The 18,744-nt window shown below is 62.3% G+C and overlaps 3 protein-coding genes across 22 annotated transcripts; 1 reads left to right on the top strand and 2 right to left on the bottom strand.

The window, feature by feature from the left end:
• Positions 1 to 2: 2 nt before the first annotated feature.
• Positions 3 to 4,340, bottom strand: CPTP (ceramide-1-phosphate transfer protein). 3 transcript variants are annotated; one of them, XM_005653340.4, is made up of 3 exons: positions 4,299 to 4,340; positions 1,673 to 1,800; positions 3 to 1,489 (listed from the first exon to the last, which is right to left on the bottom strand). In XM_005653340.4, the coding sequence occupies exons 2-3, from the start codon at positions 1,786 to 1,788 to the stop codon at positions 967 to 969; spliced, it is 639 nt and encodes a 212-aa protein (XP_005653397.1). In that variant the 5' UTR covers positions 1,789 to 1,800; positions 4,299 to 4,340; the 3' UTR covers positions 3 to 966. The 3 variants fall into 3 exon arrangements, with proteins under 3 accessions (XP_005653397.1, XP_003356155.1, XP_005653398.1); XM_003356107.5 differs by having other exon boundaries at positions 4,277 to 4,326; XM_005653341.4 differs by having other exon boundaries at positions 3,550 to 4,302.
• A 96-nt stretch (positions 4,341 to 4,436) lies between these two features.
• Positions 4,437 to 15,522, top strand: INTS11 (integrator complex subunit 11). Of its 10 annotated transcripts, none has more exons than XM_003127493.7 (17): positions 4,437 to 4,576; positions 7,237 to 7,334; positions 7,593 to 7,666; positions 8,535 to 8,763; positions 11,884 to 11,982; positions 12,070 to 12,104; positions 12,367 to 12,505; positions 12,973 to 13,037; positions 13,194 to 13,383; positions 13,514 to 13,597; positions 13,941 to 14,030; positions 14,133 to 14,295; positions 14,394 to 14,501; positions 14,593 to 14,654; positions 14,728 to 14,870; positions 14,949 to 15,078; positions 15,183 to 15,522. In XM_003127493.7, the coding sequence occupies exons 1-17, from the start codon at positions 4,549 to 4,551 to the stop codon at positions 15,243 to 15,245; spliced, it is 1,800 nt and encodes a 599-aa protein (XP_003127541.3). In that variant the 5' UTR covers positions 4,437 to 4,548; the 3' UTR covers positions 15,246 to 15,522. The 10 variants fall into 10 exon arrangements, with proteins under 10 accessions (XP_003127541.3, XP_013850979.1, XP_084818628.1 ...); XM_013995525.3 differs by having other exon boundaries at positions 15,160 to 15,522; XM_084962502.1 differs by having other exon boundaries at positions 14,575 to 14,654.
• Positions 15,410 to 18,417, bottom strand: PUSL1 (pseudouridine synthase like 1). 9 transcript variants are annotated; one of them, XR_014806923.1, is made up of 8 exons: positions 18,221 to 18,417; positions 17,931 to 17,988; positions 17,652 to 17,839; positions 17,342 to 17,491; positions 16,708 to 17,254; positions 16,314 to 16,505; positions 16,076 to 16,238; positions 15,410 to 15,758 (listed from the first exon to the last, which is right to left on the bottom strand). XR_014806923.1 is itself a non-coding variant. In XM_005653339.4 (8 exons), exons 1-8 carry the CDS (start codon positions 18,295 to 18,297, stop codon positions 15,507 to 15,509), a joined length of 1,308 nt encoding a protein of 435 aa, XP_005653396.1. In that variant the 5' UTR covers positions 18,298 to 18,417; the 3' UTR covers positions 15,410 to 15,506. The 9 variants fall into 9 exon arrangements, 5 of the variants coding, with proteins under 5 accessions (XP_005653396.1, XP_013851003.1, XP_084818658.1 ...); XR_014806922.1 differs by having other exon boundaries at positions 15,882 to 16,238; positions 17,084 to 17,254; XR_001307376.3 differs by having other exon boundaries at positions 17,084 to 17,254.
• Positions 18,418 to 18,744: the final 327 nt, after the last annotated feature.

Raw genomic sequence — 18,744 nt, 5'->3', positions numbered from 1 at the left:
ACTTCTGTAAGTGGAGTTTATTTTGGAAAAAGCCATCACTCGTATTACAGCTTCTAAAGGGCCCTGAAGGCTCGCACTTACATACATCTGCTCAGGCTGGGTGCTGTCCCCTTGGCACCCAGGGGCCTGGACTCACACGGAAGAGGCAGCGGGACAGGACAGGCGCCTAAGCCCTGAGTGATGGCGGACAGGTGCAGCCACGTGGCAGCCTGGCACAGAGGCAAAGCGGTCCAGGCCCCTTCCCTTGTAAGAAATCATTCTGGGTCTCCTGAGCTCTATGGGGACAGAGCAGCAAGGGTCAGGGACGAAGGGAACACAGCACCTCGCTGGACACTGGGGAGGGAGAGGCCAAGCCTGGCCCAGCAGAGTGCTGGGCTTCTGGGGGCTCTCGGGTGGTGCTGTGCAGACTCGAGGCTGCAGGAGGCAGCCGACGTGCACAGGGCTGTGGAGGCAGGGCAGGCCTCCCCTCAGGGCTCCAGGTGCCATGGTCAGAGCCACGGGCATGTGGGCCCCTAACTGAGGAGGCGGGGCAGGGGGAAGCCTGAGGTGCTGACTGCTGTCCAGGGGTACTCCGTCCAGGGGACAGCCAGCTGTACGGAGGCGCCCGTCCTCTGGACGGATGCTGTATCCTGGGCCTGGTGATGTCGCCTCCATCTCACACTCGATCCCCAGGGAGGGGCAGCTTGTCCATGAACGCTCCCCTGCCTTCTGCACTTCACCCACCAAGGGTGACTTGACTGGACATGCGGGCACCGTGGCGGAGGGTAAAGATGAGACGCCCGGTGGGGGAGGGGCCGGGTGAGGCATAGGCGGCCAGCACCTCGGCCAGAGGCAGGGTCTGAGGGGCTCTGGACCAGCTCGAGTTCGCAGGAGGACCCAGAAATTTCCATGGCGGGACTGCTGGGTTCTGGCCACCCCCACACAGCTCTGGGTTAGGGCACGCCCACCCCGCAGGGCTCCCAGCCCCTAGGGCAGGTCCAGCAGGGCGTGCTCGGCGTAGAGATTCTGGGAGATGCTGTACACACGCTCGATGAAGGGCAGGGCCTCGCCCAGCATCTCCACGGCCTGCTCAGGGGACCCCACGTTCATGGCCTCCAGGAAGGCCTTCCGTGTGGGCAGCACACAGAAGGCCACGGTGACAGCGCGACGGACGATCCAGGGGTGATAGGCGGCCAGGGAGGCATTGTAGGAATCCGTGCAGAGTGTGGCAGTGCGCGCGTCCTCGGGGCTGGCGCGGAGGCCTTCCAGGAAGAGCTGCAGCCAGTGCAGGGCCCGGTGCAGCCGAAGCACGGTCCGGCAGCCTGAGTCGGGGTGGCGGGAGCGCCGCTCCAGGTCCACCAGCTGGTTGCCTACCTCGTAGGCCACCATGGACTGCAGGCTGCTGTAGTGCTCCCGCTGGGCACCGCTGCATAGCTTCTCCATGATCTGCAGCTTCGCCACCACGTCCTTGGAGATGAAGGAGAACACGGTGCCCAGGCTATTCAGGAACCTGTGCCAGGGAAGCAGGAGCTCAGCCTGGGGTGTGGGGGAGGCCGCCCCTGCCTCTGGGGCGGCGAGCAATAAGAGCTGACCGGCCAGGGCAGGAAAGCGCCTACGAGCGCTGCTGAGGTGCAGGCAGCACACAAGGGACCAAGGGCCAGGAAAGGGCAGGGCAGTGGCCCCGGGCACGCACCTGACCAGGCCCCTCCAGCCGGCAAGGTAGTGGTCCAAGAGCACCTCTTCCTTCTCGTTGAGACACTGCTTGAAACTGACGAGGACAATTTTCAGATTGAAGTCTAAGTCATCCATTTTCAACAGGAGCTGAAACACACGGGGTCAGGCTGCGGGCTGGGAGCCTGCTCATTCTTTGGGTCGTGATTTCTGGGGGTGGGGGTAGGGACAGTTGGAAGGAAACAGCCATGATCCTGCTGTTCCCCTCTTTGAGCTCGTGGTGAGCCCCAGCCGTGGGTCAGCCCTGTGCCCACCTTGCTCTGCTCGTGCTACACACTCGCAGACATACTGAGCCCTGCTGTGCCCTTTGCCAGGCGCTCGGCCCACAGTGCCACACAGCCCGTCACTCAGGCTTGTCAACCCCCTGCCACACCTCACTTGGGACAGGCGTCTCTGTGCTCAGGTTGTTGGGTTTTTTTTCTTCTCCTTTTTCAGCCACACCCAAGGTGCGCCGAAGTTCCTGGGCCAGCAACCGAATCCGAACATGCACCTGTGGCCTACGCCACAGTGGCAGCAACGCCGGATCCTTAATCCCCCGCACTGGGCTAGGGATTGAACTGGCACTGCCACAGAGACGAGGCTGGTCATTAGCCCACTACGCCGCGGCGGGAGTTCCGGCTCAGGTTTTCTTGCTGACTTGTTTATAGTCTCACTCCCCCCCTCCCCCCATTTGTCTGTTCCTACAGCTGGAGAAGTATTTGCCGAGTCCTCACTCCGAGCCAGGCACGCACTGGGTGCTCTGTGAGTGACACCAAGAGCCTGGCCCCACTGGGGCGACATCCAAGTGGCAGGGCAATGTTTGTGTCGGGTAACAACAAAGGCAGGAAGTTCCAACATGACAGGTAGAAGGACAAGCCCCATGGAGAGACAGACTGTGGACGGAGGTGGGAGGGCCATGCCCTTCCCTGCTTGAAGCTGCATCCCAACAACCAGAGCAGAGGCTGCAGGGTCAGTGTTTGTGGACAGCTAGACAGACATCAGCCTTTCACTCCTATGGTAACTGCACACGCCCCACACAGGAGGGACCAAAGGTCCCTGCACCAAAGGTCTTCCCACTCTCCGAAGGCAGCCCTAGGCCCTCCCTGAGCCCCAGGGAATCCAGAAGGGCCCCAGGCTAGAGTCCTGCTCTGGGTTCTGCTGGCATTCATAAAGTCACTCCAGGAGTTCCTGCTGTGGCTCAGCAGTAATGAACCCGACTGGGACCATGAAGACACAGGTTTGATCCCTGGCCTCGCTCAGTGGGCTGAGGATCTGGTGTTTCAGTGAGCTGTGGTGTAGGATGCAGTTGTGGCTTGGATTCCGCCTTGCTGTAGTGTAGGCCAATTTGACCCCTAGCCTGGGAATTTCCATATGCCGCAGGTGAGGCCCTAAAAAGCAACAAACAAACATATAGTCACTCCACAAACATCCCAGTGCCCACATGTTACTGGATACCTCTGGGCACCCTGTGCCATGCTTCCCTGTGGTGTGGCTCCGACAGGCCCTGGGGACCCAGCTGTATCTCACGTCAAGTCCAGGACAAGCTCTTGTCCCTTTGGGCCTGGGGGGTTCCTGTACCCTTGGTGCTGGGAGCTCTGGGAGCCAGGCATGGGAGGGCAGCCGTCCAAGCTGTGGTGAGAGCCCAGCCAGGAGAGCACACCTGGATGCCTGGGCAGATCACACACTCTCCTAAAACCCCGCCCTTCATCTTCGGGGAGAATGGGCCAGCACACCCTGCCCTGCCCAGCATCTGGACTGCTGAGAGCATCTGATGGGGCCCAGGGGTTGCTGAGGCCCTGCAGGCCCCACAGGCTTGGCTGCAAGCCTGATGCCAGGCCCAGTGCTCGGAGGTGAGCTCACCCTGTGTTCAGGTGTGGGAGACAGCCATGCCTGGCCTCAGGAAGAGGACACTCCAGAGACTTCCAGAGACTCCCTCTCTCAGGGCTTCGGTTTTCTGTCCACGGAGCAGATGGCCTCTGAGGCCCTCAGGGCTCCCTTCCTGGTCACCAGACATCCTGTGGGCCTGGCCTTCCTGCCCAGAACCTGAGCCAGCAGCTAACTGGAGGTGCCAGGAGTCTTTCAGAGCTTGAAAACAACAGGAAGGGCAGTGGCCATGCAGCCGGGGCGGGCAGCATGCCAACTCTGGGAAGGTGATGCAGGGCACCGCCAAGGCTCCCCCAGAGGCAGCCCAGGCCCCAAGGTCAGGGCTCATCTTGAGGCCGGCATGAGCACCGGAGCCCTGTGGCTGACAGCAAGGAAAATGGGGCAGTCCTCCAACACCTCAGGTCCAGAGGGTGTGAGCCAGGCCCTGTCCAGGAAGTCCTGCAAATCTCGCCTGGGAAGGAGGCTCCAGGTGGCGCTGGGCTGGAACGCGAGATCCCCGACCAGGTGGGGTCCCCAACCTGGGCAGGTCCTGCTCCAGCTGAGGCCCAGGGATGGGACAGGGACCCCGGGTCCGGGCCGGTGCGGGAGGCAGGTCCTCGGCCGCCCTCTCCCGCGGTCCCACGGCAAGGTCCAGGCCCACCCGCCGGGTTCGGTTGGGCTGGGTTTCCCCGCCACCGACTGCAGCTCGTTTCTACCCGCTCACCTGCGCCGCCGCCGCCGCTCACCTGCGCCGCCGCGGCCGCCCCAGGTCCCGCTGCCCCGCCCCCGGCCCCCGCCCCACCGCCCAGGATTGGCTGCCATCCGCCCAATCAGAAGGCCCAACGCGCCCGCCCGCGCTTCCGTGGAGCGCACCGGAAGCTGGCGCAGTTGAGGCTGCGTCTGCGCAATGTGTCGCCTCCAGTCAGTGCGCGTGGCCGCAGCAGGGGCTCGGCGCCGGGGTCTGGCGGGGCGGCGGTAGTCCCACCATCGCTCAGGATGCCCGAGATCAGGGTCACGCCCCTGGGTGAGTGCGGCGCGGGCGGTCTGGTGCGTGCGGCGCGGCAAGAGCGCGCAAGGAAGGCGAGTGGGAGGCTCGACGGGCCGGGGACCCCCGCAGTCTCGTCGCCCCCCCCCCCCCCCGCGCGCCGGTGCTTCAGGGCGCCTTCGCTGCTGTCTCTGCTTCCTCGCCACTCCCTGCCCATCCCCGTCCCCCGTCTGTCTGGCGTCCGCTTTCCTGCAGCCTCCGTGTATCTATCTGCAGTCCACCCGCCCGACCTTGTTTTATGTGGTTGCTGCAACATTAAGGTAACTTTGCTTTTCGCAAAAGATGTAAGTGCACAGTTTAAAGGCCCAAAAGGTACAAAACAGTGCGAAGGAGGAAGGATCACTCAGAATCCCGCGTCTTAGAAACAGCCGAAGTTATCATTTTCATGGTCAACTCTCCAGCTGCTGCTGCCTCGCCTCCCTGCGCACCTGTGGGGTCTGTGCTGGAAGCTGCCTCCTTCCCCGGGGCGTGCGCTGGGAGCATCTTCCGTAGACCGTCCCCCGAGCTCCACATCCTTTCTTCTGTGGTGAGCTCTCCCTCAGAATAGCCCACCCAGCCCCCAGTGTGGACACAGAGCTCTTGGCAGTTGCAGTGAACACCCTTGCCCCTGGCCTGCTGGGTCAGAGCGCACATCTCACCCAGCCATAAGTGTCCTCACCTGCGTGGCCTCTCCTAGCTGTTGGCTCAGGGTCCCCTCTGGCTGCTTCAGCCCCATGCCCTCCCCGCCTCTGCAGATTCTCCTTCCCGCCTGACCCTTTTCCATGTAGTTCCTCTTCTCACCGCTCATTCCTGAGCAGTCCTATCTTTTTAGTGCTTTTTTTTTTTTTTTTTTTTTTTTAAACCCCAGATCTGCACCTGGAGTGCCCTCAGTGTCACTTAACCTTGGCACCATCAGAGCAGAAATACGTTGCCAGTTTCTGCCTCAGAGGGTCCCTGGTCACTGGGCCAGATACAGAGAGCCCTCCCGGATCCCTCCTACCACAGGGCTTTTGCACAGCTGCCCTCCCATCCCACGGTCCTTCTCCAAACTACTCGGAATTCGTCTTCTCAGGGAGGATGTGCCCATCCGTTTCCCTGTCTTACTGTTTCCTGAGGAGGCGCTCATCTCATCTGGTGCAGACTTCTCTAGGTGGTCACTGTGTCCTCGCCCTGAAACCCCAGCTCCCTGTGGGCACAGTGTCTGCTTTGTCCCCACCTCCCCACCCTCCTGCGCACCCTAAGCTCTGTTCCGCAACCCTTCCCTGCCCAGTTCTGGCCACTTTCCTTGCTCCCTGGGATTGTTGTGGGTCCTGTTGGGAGCAGGCAGCCCATGCCCAGGAGCAGAGCTCTGGAGTCCACAAAACTGTCACACGTGCCCATGGGCTGCTCCATGACTTCACACCCTTGTCTGTGAAGGGGGGACCCTTCCCCTCCCATAAATTCTGCAGTACCTTGGAGCTGGTCATGGCTTGGGGCTTGAGGTGCAGCAGGAAGCAGGCAGCTGAGCCCTGCCCTCGGGAACTCATGGTGGAGGCAGGAGCAGGCCTGTGGGGGACTGCGAGGCCACTGCCTGTGGCTGGGCTGCCCGAGGCCCACAGGCCGAGCTCGTGGCTGCCATCGCCTTGTATTGTCATGGGTGACTGAAGCTTTCTGAGGACCAGCCTGTGTCCTGCTTTGGGCTGTGGCCTGGTCACTCTGGTGGACGCAAGGTTCAGGTGGCCACAGAAGGAGGCTGGTCAGATTCAAGATGAAAGGCAGGTCATTTGCTGTCATCAGGCCTTGCAAGACTGTGTCCCTTTCCTTCTGGGCCTCCAGACTCCAGAGGAGGTGACAGATGGCCATATCAGGGGGCTGGGATGTGCCCCACTGGGGTTGGAGCATCTCGGTAGGGCTTGGAGATCAGGAACGTGAATGGGACTCAGATTACAGTCTGGGCTGGTGCTGCCCCGAGAGGGCACAGCACTGGGGGCTTTTGTCATTTGGGGACATGGGGCCACATAAAGCCACATGGCATCCCTCTGCAGTGGCACCACCAGGAGGGGCTGGCACCTCTTGGGGGCAGGGGCCCCGCAGCTCAGATGTAGCCCTGGCTTTGCGTGTGTTGAGTGCTGGGACCACAGTGCAGCACCCGATACTCAGCTCTTGGTCTCAGGATGTGGGTGTCTGCTGCGGGTGGGTTGCTGCCTCAAGAGGGGACTGATGAGTTCCTGTCTGGGCACAGTGGTCACGAACCTAAGTAGTAACCACGAGGACTCAGGTTCGATCCCTGGCCTTGCTCAGCGGGTGAAGGAGCCGGTGTTGCTGTGAGCTGTGGCGTAGGTCAGGTGCTGCAACTCCGATTCCACCCCTAGCCTGGGAACTTCCGTATGCAATGGGTGTGACCCTAAAAAGCAAATAAATAAATAAAAAGAGGTGAATGGCAGGGCCTGAGGCTGGAGGCCCTGTGGGGAAGGGCCTGTGGTGGCCTTGGCGCCTTGCGGCTCTCCCACCCCGGGTGTTTCTCTTGTCTACGTGCGGAGGTGCTGTCCCCTCAGCTCGTCTACACAGCCGTCACAGGTCAGCCGGAGCGCTCAGGGGGTCTGGAGCAAGTGGAGGGCATCCTTCAAGGGCGGGGGTGAGGGAAGGGCATGGCAGCACCTTTCCCGCTTCCCCCTGTGCAGGAGCCGGCCAGGATGTGGGCCGAAGCTGCATCCTGGTCTCCATCGGGGGCAAGAACGTCATGCTGGACTGCGGGATGCACATGGGCTTCAGTGACGACGTGAGTCCCGCGGGCGGCCGCCCGGCACCCTGCCCGCTCCTGCGCGCCATTGGCAGCAGGACCGGGCCCAGGGGGTCAGGCCCTGAGCCCTGGAGGGGGGGCCGTCTGGGCAGGTGGGCGTTGGTGGGAGGCCGGTGGCTCTGAGGTCACTGCATTCCCGGCCTCCCGCCCCCACCGTCCCTGGGGGTGGCCATGGAAGTCCCGGGTCTTGGGCCTGCTTCGGCCTGATGCTCCCCACCCCCCACCGCCGCTCTGCAGAGGCGCTTCCCTGACTTTTCGTACATCACCCGCCACGGCCGGCTGACCGACTTCCTGGACTGCGTGATCATCAGGTGGGCTCCTGGCACTGCCGGCTGGACTGTGTGCCGCCCGCGTCGCCTCTCTGGCTTGCCCCTGGGGCTGGCGCGCTGCATCCTGGCCCCCGTGGGTCCTAGGTGTTTGCCCTTGGGTGGTGGGGCGCTCCGCGCAGGGCATGCTTAAGCCGCTTCTTGGGCCTCCTCTCCCTTAGCCACTGATGCCAAGGCAGCGACCACCTACCCCCCTGCCAGCCCTTGACCTCACGGGCCCTCCCAGGGTCCTCACCCGCTCTTCCCCTGCCTCCCTTCCCAGCTGCGTGGGGCACCCCCCCCCCCCCGGCAGTACACATCCGTTTCTGGGATGCAATGACCCTGGCCTTTGCCACGTGGCCTAGGGGAGCACAGTGGCCTCCTGCTAGTCCCCACCTGCAGCCCAAGGACCCGCCAGCCTGGGGCAGCTGCATTTCCAGCCGCTCTGGAGGCCCTGTGGTCTCGGTCCCTCCTCCGAGGTGGGCTCACCTGGTGTGTCCACTCCTCCTGAGGGTGGGCGCAGCGCTGCTGTTCCCTCCACCCCACTGCCTTTCCAGGCCTCCTCCAGGTGCCACCCCCTGGGTCTGCCTGACCACCTGCCCCGGCCCCTTCTGACCTGCGGCCCCTGAGCACCTTTCTGTTGCTCTTGGACTGTAACGCTGTCTGGCACCTGCAGGACTGCCTGCTGTTGCTTCTCTAGACATTCAGGCACCGAGTCCCAGGCCCGTGGTGGTCTGTCCTCTCGCTCTCACCCTTGGGGCCTGGGGCGGCACCTGACGCGCAACAGCCCCGGAGGAACGAGAGCGTGGTCGCCCTGAGCTAGAGCTGGTACGGCGGGGCCGGGGGCCTGGGCTGATCGGCGCTGTGCCCCCAGCCACTTCCACCTGGACCACTGCGGGGCGCTCCCCTACTTCAGCGAGATGGTAGGCTATGACGGGCCCATCTACATGACGCAGCCCACGCAGGCCATCTGCCCCATCCTGCTGGAGGACTACCGCAAGATCGCCGTGGACAAGAAGGGCGAGGCCAACTTCTTCACGTCCCAGATGATCAAGGACTGCATGAAGAAGGCGGTGGCCGTCCACCTCCACCAGACAGTGCAGGTCGGGGCCCGCGCCGAGGGCGAGCTCGGGGCTCCCCGGCCACATCCAGCCCCGCAGCCCTGTGCCCATGTGGGCTGGAGGCCAAGGGGCACTGGTGCCATCTGAGTGCCATGGGGCCTGGGTGTGGGCACGGGCCAGCCCTGCGGCTGCTGGGACTGGCCTGTGCTCTTCGGGCTTTGGCTCAGTGGCTGCTGCGCGCGGGTAGGGAGGCAGCAAAGGGTTTTAGGGAGCACGTGACATCGAATTTGGTCACGTTCGTCACAGAGATGGTGGGCTCGTCTGTTCCTCCTCAGACTCTAGGTTTTGCCTGTTATCAGGCAGGTTGCCCCGTCCAGGGGAGGTGGCGCCTCCTGTCTGTTGGCGCACTGGCCCTGGTGCGCATCCTTCTGGTGGTTCAGCTCAGCGCCCCCCTCCCCTGCCTTCGGTCGGAGCCCTTAGAGTCTGTCGGAGTCCCTCTTTTACTTTCACCCTTTCTGCATCGCATCCTCCGTGTGGCTCTTCAGCTTGCCCATGTCTGGGTTTAAGCCAGCTCCATAACCTGGCCTTTAGGTGGCGCATTTGGACTCCGTAAAAAGGGAATTTTGAGTTTAGCTGTGTCCTCTCAGCACTTGCTTCCTGCTTGTCCTGCCTGTTCTGTTTTTCTCTTTATTGCTTTCTTCTGCGTTAAGTTCTAAAAATTCGATTTCTCCTTATTTCATTCGTAACTACATATCCTTCTGTGATTCTGTTAGTGGTGGAGATTCCAAAGCATGCCAACAAAAGTCGAGGATGCTTGAGACTTGCCTTTTCCGTGGCCAGGACACGAGTCCCTGACCCAGGCTGTTGCTTCCATGTGTTTTAATCCCCGCCATGTGAGACCCGCAGGGCCTTTCCGCTGACGCCGGTGAGGTCAGATGGCTGGGTGCCACGTCCGTTGGCCCCTGTGGCTGTTTCTCACTTTCTGTGCTTCACTTTTTCTTTGGGGCGAAGAATGCCAGTGCGGATCTGCTGGTGATGAAGGCTCAAGGCTCTCAACTTCTGTCCCAAGTGGGTTTATTGCTGGGGGACTTTTCTCTTGGGTTCAGAATTCCGGGGTTGCAGTTACTCTCAGCACGTCAAATGTGTCTCCCATCTGCTGTTTGGAAGAGAAGCTCTGCTCGGGCTCTGGCAGGGTTCTGTCCTTTCCTGTGGATTTGCCAGGTGTGCTGTCAGGTCCACCTGTTCTCGAGCTGTTGCGCCTACTCAGGTGTGAGGCCGCCTGGATCTGCAGGTTCTTCCAGCAGCTTCTGCCGGGCATATGCTCCTCCGGTGGGGGCTCTGGTTGGCAGAACGTGGATCGTGCTTCCCCAGGCCCCCCGTCAACCTCTTGTCTTTCTGCGTGTCATGCTGGGTATGCTCTTCGAGATATTTTAGTTCACTAATTCTCTTTTTGGTTGCATAGAACGTGCTGTTAAACCATCTACTGGATTTCTTTTTGAGATACGGTTGGTCTACAATATTATACATAACAGGTGTACCACACAGTGATTCACAATTTCTTATTTTTTTGCGTTTTAGTGCTGCACCCTTGGCACATGGAAGTTCCTAGGCTAGGGGTCGAATTGGAGCTACAGATGCCAGCATACACCACAGCCACAGCGACGTGGGATCCAAGCCATGTCTGCGACCTACACCACAGCTCACAGCAGTGCCGGATCCTTAACCCACTGAGCGAGGCCAGGGATCAAACCTGTGTCCTCGTGGGTACTAGTGAGATTTGTTTCTGCTGAGCCATGATGGGCACTCCTCCTGTTGTAATTTTTAGATTGGATTCCACATATAAGTGATATCATACAGTATTTGTTTTTCTCTGTCTGACTTATTTCACTAGGCGCGATGCTTTCCAAGTCCATACGTGTTGCTGCAGATGGCATGATTTCATTCTTTGTTATGGCTGAGTAATATTCCATTGTGTACATGTACCGCATGTTCTTTATCCGTTCACCTGTCAGTGGACACTTAGGTTGCTTCCATGTCATAGCTATTGTAAATAATGCTGCTGTGAACATTGGGGTGCATATCTCTTTTCAAATTAGTGTTTTTCTTTTGGATATATATCCAGGCGTGGAATTGCTGGGTCGTATGGTATTTTGAGAAACCTCCATACTGTTTTGCACAACGGATGCACCAGTTTACGTCCCACCAACACAGTGGACGAAGGTTCCCTTTCCTTCACATCCTCACTAACATTCGTTGCTTGTGTTCTTTTTGATGGTGGCCATTCCGACAGGTGGGAGGTGATACCTCATTGTGGTTTTGAGTCGCAAGTTCCTGGTGATGAGCTGTGGTGAGCATCCTTTCATGTGCCCTTGGCCATCTACACATCTTCTTTGGAAAAATGTCTGTTCAGGTCATCTGCCCATTTTTAAATCAGGTTGTTCCTTTTGGTTTGTTTTTGGTAGTTCCTCTTTGATACTGGGTTGTGTGAGATGTTTACATATATTGGATAGTAACCCTTTATCAGTCATAAAATTTGCAAATGTTTTCTTCCATTCAGTAGGTTGTATTTTTTTTGGTCAATGTTTTCCTTTGCGATGCAGAGGCTTTAAGTCTCATTAGGTCCCATTTCTGTTTGTTTATTTTTGCTTTTATTTCCTTTGCCTCGGGAGATCCAAAAACATATTACTATGATTTATATCAGTGTTCTGCCTGTGTTTTCTAGAGTTTTATGGTTCCTAGTATATTTATGTCTTTTTTTCTTTTTTCTTTTTTTAAGGCCACACCCATGGTGTATGGCGGTTCCTAGGCTAGGGGTCAAATCGGAGCTACAGCTGCCGGCCTACACCACAGCCACAGCCATGCCAGATCTGAGCCACGTCTGTGACCTACGCCACAGCTCACAGCAATGCCGGATCCTTAATCCACTGAGTGGGGCCAGGGACTGAACCTACAATCTCATGGTTCCCAGTCGGATGCGTTTCCGCTGTGCCACGATGGGAACTCGTGGTTGCTTGTGATTATGAACTGGACATCATACGTGAAAAATGGGTAGTGAGAGGCTTGGGACGATGTCCCTACTTCCGCCCACCGCCTCCCCGGTCACCACCTGCCTGCCCGTCTGCCCAGCGCAGCCTGCAGACCTGAGTGCAGCCTCTTCCGTAGGTGGATGATGAGCTGGAGATCAAGGCTTACTACGCGGGCCACGTGCTGGGCGCAGCCATGTTCCAGATTAAAGTGGGCTCAGAGTCTGTGGTCTACACGGTCAGTGGAAGCGCTTGGGGCACAGGAAGGGCTGCCTGGCCAGGGAAGGGAAGGAGACACCCCTCTCACGGCCACGTTCTTTGCCAGGGTGATTATAACATGACCCCGGACCGGCATTTGGGGTAAGTAGGCCAGTGACTCTGTTTCATCCCGTGCCCCCCCCCCCCCCGGAGTGCAGCGACCCTTGCGGGTGTGGCGGGTGCCTGCATGGTCAGCACGTGGCCGTCTCCCACGTGTCCTCCCCTTGTGCTGCTTGTGACATTCGACTGCCTGGGCCTGTGTGGAGAAGGCAGGCTGCCGGCCAGAGGGTCCGGGAAGGCTGCGGCTGTGCTCAGGGCGGGGGCCCGTGTCTTGCTCACTCCTGGCCTCACGCACCTGTTCTAGAGCCGCCTGGATTGACAAGTGCCGCCCCAACTTGCTGATCACAGAATCCACGTACGCCACGACCATCCGCGACTCCAAGCGCTGCCGGGAGCGAGACTTCTTGAAGAAGGTCCACGAGACGGTGGAGCGTGGCGGGAAGGTAGCTGGTGTGGGACCGCAGGCCCCGTGAGGCTGCGCAGGGCTTGGGCTCCCCCCGGCGTGTGGGCAGGGGCGGGGCGGCTGCGTGCCCCAGGCACAGAGGGAGGAAGGTTTGCTCGGGCATCAGCAGGAAGCGCTCCCCCGAGAACCCTGCCCCCGGGGGCTCGTTTGCTCCTCGTGTCTCAGATGCAGCGAAGGGCTGGCCAGTGCCTCCACCATGGCCACCTTCAGATAGATTGTGGCCCCGGGGCAACATGTGGGGACTGCCCGCAGTCCGCAGGGCCCCCAGCACGCCAGTGCCTGGCTGTGACCTCCAGCCATCAAGGCTGTAGCAGCTGCTCCCCGAGAAGATTCCACAGGGCGCGGCTGCCCCCCACCGTGCTCAGGTGTGTGGGCTCGGCAGGTGGGCCACATGGCCAGGGGCTCCAGTCCGAGCCAGCCTCGCCCTCCCCCTCCCCTCCCCCGCAGGTGCTGATCCCTGTGTTTGCGCTGGGCCGCGCTCAGGAGCTGTGCATCCTGCTGGAGACCTTCTGGTAGGTGCAGCTGGGACAGCTTCTGGAAGCCCTGGCCTGCCGGCCCCAGGGTGGGAGGCAGCAGGGTGCACCCCTCCTCGCACTGGACTCAGGCCGGGCTGAGGGCCTATGGGGTCCACGGGCAGCCCTGCCCACCGCACCCCGCCCTGGCCCCAGGGAGCGCATGGACCTGAAGGCCCCCATCTACTTTTCCACGGGCCTGACGGAGAAGGCCAACCACTACTACAAGCTCTTCATCCCCTGGACCAACCAGAAGATCCGCAAGACCTTTGTGCAGAGGAACATGTTCGAGTTCAAGCACATCAAGGCCTTCGACCGGGCTTTCGCTGACAGCCCGGGGCCCATGGTGCGGCCCAGTGCTGGGGGGTGGGCTTCGCTGGGCAGGGGCTCCTCCTGCAGGGGGCACCAGGAGGGCAGAAGGCTCGGAGGCAGGCGGGGCGTCTGCTGCCCTGACTCTCCCCCCCCCCGCCCCGAAGGTTGTCTTTGCCACCCCAGGAATGCTGCACGCCGGCCAGTCGCTCCAGATCTTCCGCAAGTGGGCAGGGAATGAGAAGAACATGGTGAGGGCTCCCTGGAGGGCCGGAGAGCCTGAGGGACAGGGGATCCCCAGGCGTGGGGACACTGCTGCTGTCGGAAGGAGGCCGCGGACCCTAGGTCCGGGTGTCCGAGCTTGACAGGGCCAGGCAGGAAGGCCCCCTGCTCCCCATGCAGTTTCGGTGGTCAGGCCCAGGCGGGCTTGTGCGGAGACTCTGGAGCTGGCCTGGCTCTATGGGGGTCCTGGAAGGGTCGGGCCCACCCAAGGGTCAGGTTCAGCTGGCAGAAACGGTGGGTGGAGGGGTGTCCCGGGAGGCAGGAGGCCTGCGGTGTGCAGGGAGCTGTTGGCCCACCCCTTCCTCCCGGCAGGTCATCATGCCTGGCTACTGCGTGCAGGGCACCGTGGGCCACAAGATCCTCAGCGGGCAGCGCAAGCTAGAGCTGGAGGGGCGGCAGGTGGTGAGTCTGCGCCGCCTCTGCCAGCCCCAGGCCCCTCTTAGGTGGGTGGGGGCCCCGGGAGCGTCCGCCTGTGCTGATGGCCTGTGTGCTGTGACGCTGCAGCTGGAGGTCAAGATGCAGGTGGAGTACATGTCCTTCAGTGCCCACGCGGACGCCAAGGGCATCATGCAGTTGGTGGGCCAGGCGGAGCCAGAGAACGTGCTGCTGGTGCACGGCGAGGCCAAGAAGATGGAGTTTCTAAAGCAGAAGATTGAGCAGGAATTCCGTAGGCAGCCAGGCGGGGGCACGCGGGGGTGAACAGAGGGACTTCGGGCAGGGTCCGTGGGCCTGGACCCAGGCTCTCTCCACCCCCTCCCCGCCCAGGACTCAGCTGCTACATGCCGGCCAATGGCGAGACGGTGACACTGCCCACGAGCCCCAGCATCCCGGTGGGCATCTCGCTGGGGCTGCTGAAGAGGGAGATGGCTCAAGGTAAGTGGGCAGGGCACACCGGCCAGGGTCGAGGGAGATAGCTGCTGGGAGCCGGCCCCACCCACAGCTCCAGCCACTGCCCTGCCTCCAGGACTGCTCCCCGATGCCAAGAAGGCCCGGCTCCTGCACGGCACTCTCATCATGAAGGACAGCGTGAGTGTGCCAGCGGGCACCGGGGGTGGGAGTGGGGGCAGTCCTGCCATCGCTGACCTGCCCCGCCCCGCAGACCTTCCGGCTCGTGTCCTCAGAGCAGGCCCTCAAGGAGCTGGGCCTGGCCGAGCACCAGCTGCGCTTCACCTGCCGCGTGCACCTGCACGACCCGCGCAAGGAGCAGGAGATGGCCATGCGCGTGTACAGCCACCTGAAGAGGTGGGCGCTGCGGCCGCCCCTTCTGGACTGGGGGGAGGGGGAGGGGGGCCAGGCAGGCTCTCACCCGCCCCCCTGCAGCCTCCTCAAGGACCACTGCGTGCAGCACCTCCCTGACGGCTCCGTGACTGTGGAGTCCATCCTCATCCAGGCTGCTGCCCACTCTGAGGACCCAGGCACCAAGGTGCTGCTGGTCTCCTGGACCTACCAGGTGAGTGGCCACGCTGGGGGCCACCCCATGCCCCTGGGCTGCGTGGAAGGGTGGGTCAGGGAGGGGAGGATGGGCCAGCAGCCTCTGCTTGCCTCTGGCTACAGGACGAAGAGCTGGGAAGCTACCTCACATCTCTGCTCAAGAAGGGCCTGCCCCAGGCCCCCTGAGGCCCTGCTGCCAGCCGGAGCCCCCTGGCTTCAGCTCCAGGACTGTGTCTGCGCCTCGGGTCTTCACTGTGTCCTCCACGGCCAGCCACGCCCTTCCCCTGTGGGGAGCCCCGGCACCAGGCACCTGCCCGGCTGGCTGCTTTAGCTGAAGAAGTAACCAGGGCTCGGGGCTCTTCTCCTTTTATTTTTACTTCTGGACTAACCCCAGGACATGGGCAAGGTGCCAGGATAAGGATCTCCAGTAAAACTGCCACAGGCCGTCTAGGTGGCTTCCTTCCTGGTGTGTGCGCCTGTCTCTTGCACCTCGCCCTGGTGGCAGCCCACCTGTGGACACGCGGCAGGGACAAGGAGGCAGGGGGCAGCTGTGGTCCCCAGACAACGCGGGGCTGTCCCTGCTGGGCACGGTGGTATGGAGGTGGGCGGTGGCTTCCCTGCCCTCAGCTGGGCATTGGGATCATCTGTGACTTCTGTGCTGTGACTCTGAGGGCACAGGAGGCTGTGTGGAGGCAGGACCTGTGGACAGGCCCCAGGTCATCATCACTGCAGGGCCCCTGCCTCTGCCCCGGGGTTCGAGCCCCCCTCCCCCACGGGTCCAGGTCAGGAGCGGGGCCGTGGCACCTCCTCCAGGCCACCTGCCTTTGGGCTGCTGGTCTCCAGCTCGAGGTCTTTCAGCCTCCCTGCGCCTGGGGCTCTGGCTTCCCTGTCTGGCAGTCTGGATGCCCAGCAGCTGGGACAGCACTGCCACCGAGAGCCCCTCCCCCACTGACGACTCAGCCTGGGGAAGGGCTGGTCACTGCCAGCAGGGACCTCCTTGGGCCACCGCCTCTTACCAAGGTCCCCATAAAGCACTGACTTCAGGAACAAGCCATGGGCTGGGGCCACGCGGGACTGGTGCCTGCCGAGGGGGTCCCGGCTCTCCAGAATCATCTTCACCTGAGCAGGCGTCAGGGCCCCCAGCCCCACGGCTACCAGCACAGCGGTCATCCTCCGCACCTGTGGGCCAAGGCCGAGGCCACTGTAGCCACCGGAGCTGCAGGGCCCCCCCGGGAGCCCCAGGGCAGACCGCACCTGTCTGTACAGGAAGGACTGGCTCTCAAACTCCAGGCTCCAGAACCGCAGCCCCCTGGGGACACAGGCACCAGAGACAGGTGGGCCTCAGCTCGCAGGGCGGCCTCAGCAGGGAGGACAGGGTGGGGCGTGGTGAAGGCTGCCTTCCGCCCTCCACTCTGTCTGCTCCCCTCCCTGGTAAGTGGAGCAGGTCTGTGGAAGGGAGACAACAGCAACCCACTGATTCCTAAGAGGAGGAACAGCAGAGCCTCCGGGGGCCTTGGCTGCGGGGACGAGGCCCCCGGGGCAGGGGTCCTGGTATGGGCTCTGGGGCAGCTCACGGAGGGTGTGGCCCCAGGTGTGGGCTCCTCAGCAGGATCTGAGGCTGGCTGTGCAGAAATGCCTCCTTCCCTACCTGGGAAGGTTCTGGAAGTCAGTAGCCGTCCTCTGGTTTCGGGCCCCTAGGACAGTGTTGGGGGTGGTGGAACCAATCCCCTGCCTGACTGGGTAGAACCACCAGCCTGGTGCTTCTCCCCCAGCAGAATCTTCGCTGGCCATCAGGAACCATGTGTTGGGCCATGAGCCGTCAGAGAAAGGCTCCCCAGCCCCAGGGAAGGGCAGAGCTGCAGGTTCATGGGTATTGGGGCCACAGCACTCAGCTGACCAGCAGCCCCTCCTTCCCCCAAGGCCCGACGGGTGTCCAGGGAACCCCCAGTCCAGCGCCACAGAAGGTGCTGGACTCAGTCCAGCCTTTGCAGCCTCCAGGCCAGAATGCAGGCTGCTCTCCTCACCTGCTCTCCCCGGGGAGAACTAGGGGGCTGGAGGGCTCGGGAGATACCGAGGCTCGGCGCAGGGTGCGCACGGGGCTGGTGGCCGGGCTGCCAGTTGACTGGAAGGCACTGAAGTCGTGTGTCCCCAGGAGGTGCTGGGCGGCCTCCTGCATGGCAGCCACATCCAAGCAGCTAGAGAGAGCCAGGTGAGTGGGCAGGAGTGAACAGCCAGCCAGGTGGGCCTGGCAACCCCTTCCACTCACTCTCCCATCCACTCACTCTGCCCGAAGCGGCCAGCACCGGTTTCGTTCAAACACAGACAGATGGTCAGGCCTGGGGCAGCCAGTAGCCAGGCGGTAGAGATAGGTCCTGGATGTGGCTGCATAGCGAGCATGGAAGTGGCTGGGCACACGAAAGGCCTGCAGTACCCTGTGGAAGCAAGGCCAGCAATGACCCCCCACCTGTCCCAGCGACACCCTGGCATGCCCCTCATAACTGTGAAGAAGTTCCGTCCAGAAACAACGGCCTTTCTCCCCTCCCCTCCCCACCCATAGTGGGCAAAAATTCTGGAGAGCAGGGCAGTGCTCACCGGATGGCTGGGTGTCTCAGGTGGGTGTTGAGGGCTTCCGTCAGGACCTCAGGGGAGAAGGGTGGCTGGCCTGAGCGGCGCTGAATGTCCAGGTGCGCCGCGTTGCTCAGGGCGTGGACACCAGCATCCGTGCGGCTGGAGATGGTGAACTTGACCGGCACGACCGAGTTTAGCCGCTCTGCGGCCTCCTGCGAGGACATAGCGGCCGCGGGAGGGGTCCCCATCTGCCCTCCCCGGAGTTTCCCTCCTACCTCCTGGGCGCGGGTCGGCGGGGCTCACCTCCAGGTAGTTCTGGACCCCGACGGCGTGCTGTGGGCCCCTGACAGCCGCGACGCCGCTGCAGGCAAGGCGGGCGGAGGTTAGCGAGCTGAGGCCGCCTGGCTCTCCATGGCCAGAGGCGGTCGTTCCATCCCGGGGGGCTGGGGCCCAAGGACAGAGGTCCTAACTCAGTTCCCGCCCTCCCCTCTGGCGTCGGCCGTCCGCTGCTCCGGGTCGAGCTCGGTTGCTGCCCGCGGCGCCGGCCTCCACGGGGGAGTCGCGGTAACGAGTGGGAGGTCCGGAAGACATACTTGAAGTCCGTGCCCAAGTACTGGAAGTACACGAGGTAGCGCGCCCGCGCCGAGCCCGCAGCCAGGCAGGCGCTCATAGCTCGAGCCGGACCCGGAGAAGCGAGACGGGTCGGAACCAGACCCCCGGAGCGCCAGGCGGGTTGGGAGCGCACGTGGGCCTGCGCACGCGCGCGCACTCGGCCTGACCACACCACGCCCCTGGCCGCTGTCGCGCCTGCGCTTTCGCCCCGCTCAGGCAGCCTCCCAAGGCTGCCCGCGGCAGGGGGAGCAGAGGCGGGGCCGGGCTTAGGGAGCGAGTGCAAAGTACCGGCCCAGGGAGAGGCCGCCACGGCCCCGCGCAGACCTGCACGCTTCCGCGCCCACCAACTCGCCCCCTACCCCCGCCCCCGATTCCTCTCGCCACGGTCCGGCTGAGCGCTGCTTGCCAACTCCCCCGGTTGTCTAACGGCCGGATCGCTGGAGCGCGCGGAGTCCGAAGGCTTCCGCGGATGTTATCAGGCCCGCTCAGACGAAGGGGGCGGGAC

This window comes from Sus scrofa, chromosome 6, assembly GCF_054392235.1.
Source record: "Sus scrofa isolate SSC_HxYL_T2T_F1_AM1 chromosome 6, Sscrofa_HxYL_maternal_Yorkshire_Landrace_v2.0, whole genome shotgun sequence".
Lineage (NCBI taxonomy): Eukaryota > Metazoa > Chordata > Mammalia > Artiodactyla > Suidae > Sus > Sus scrofa.
Note: the sequence above shows the minus strand (reverse complement) of the source record. Positions and strands in the feature narration are given on the sequence as shown.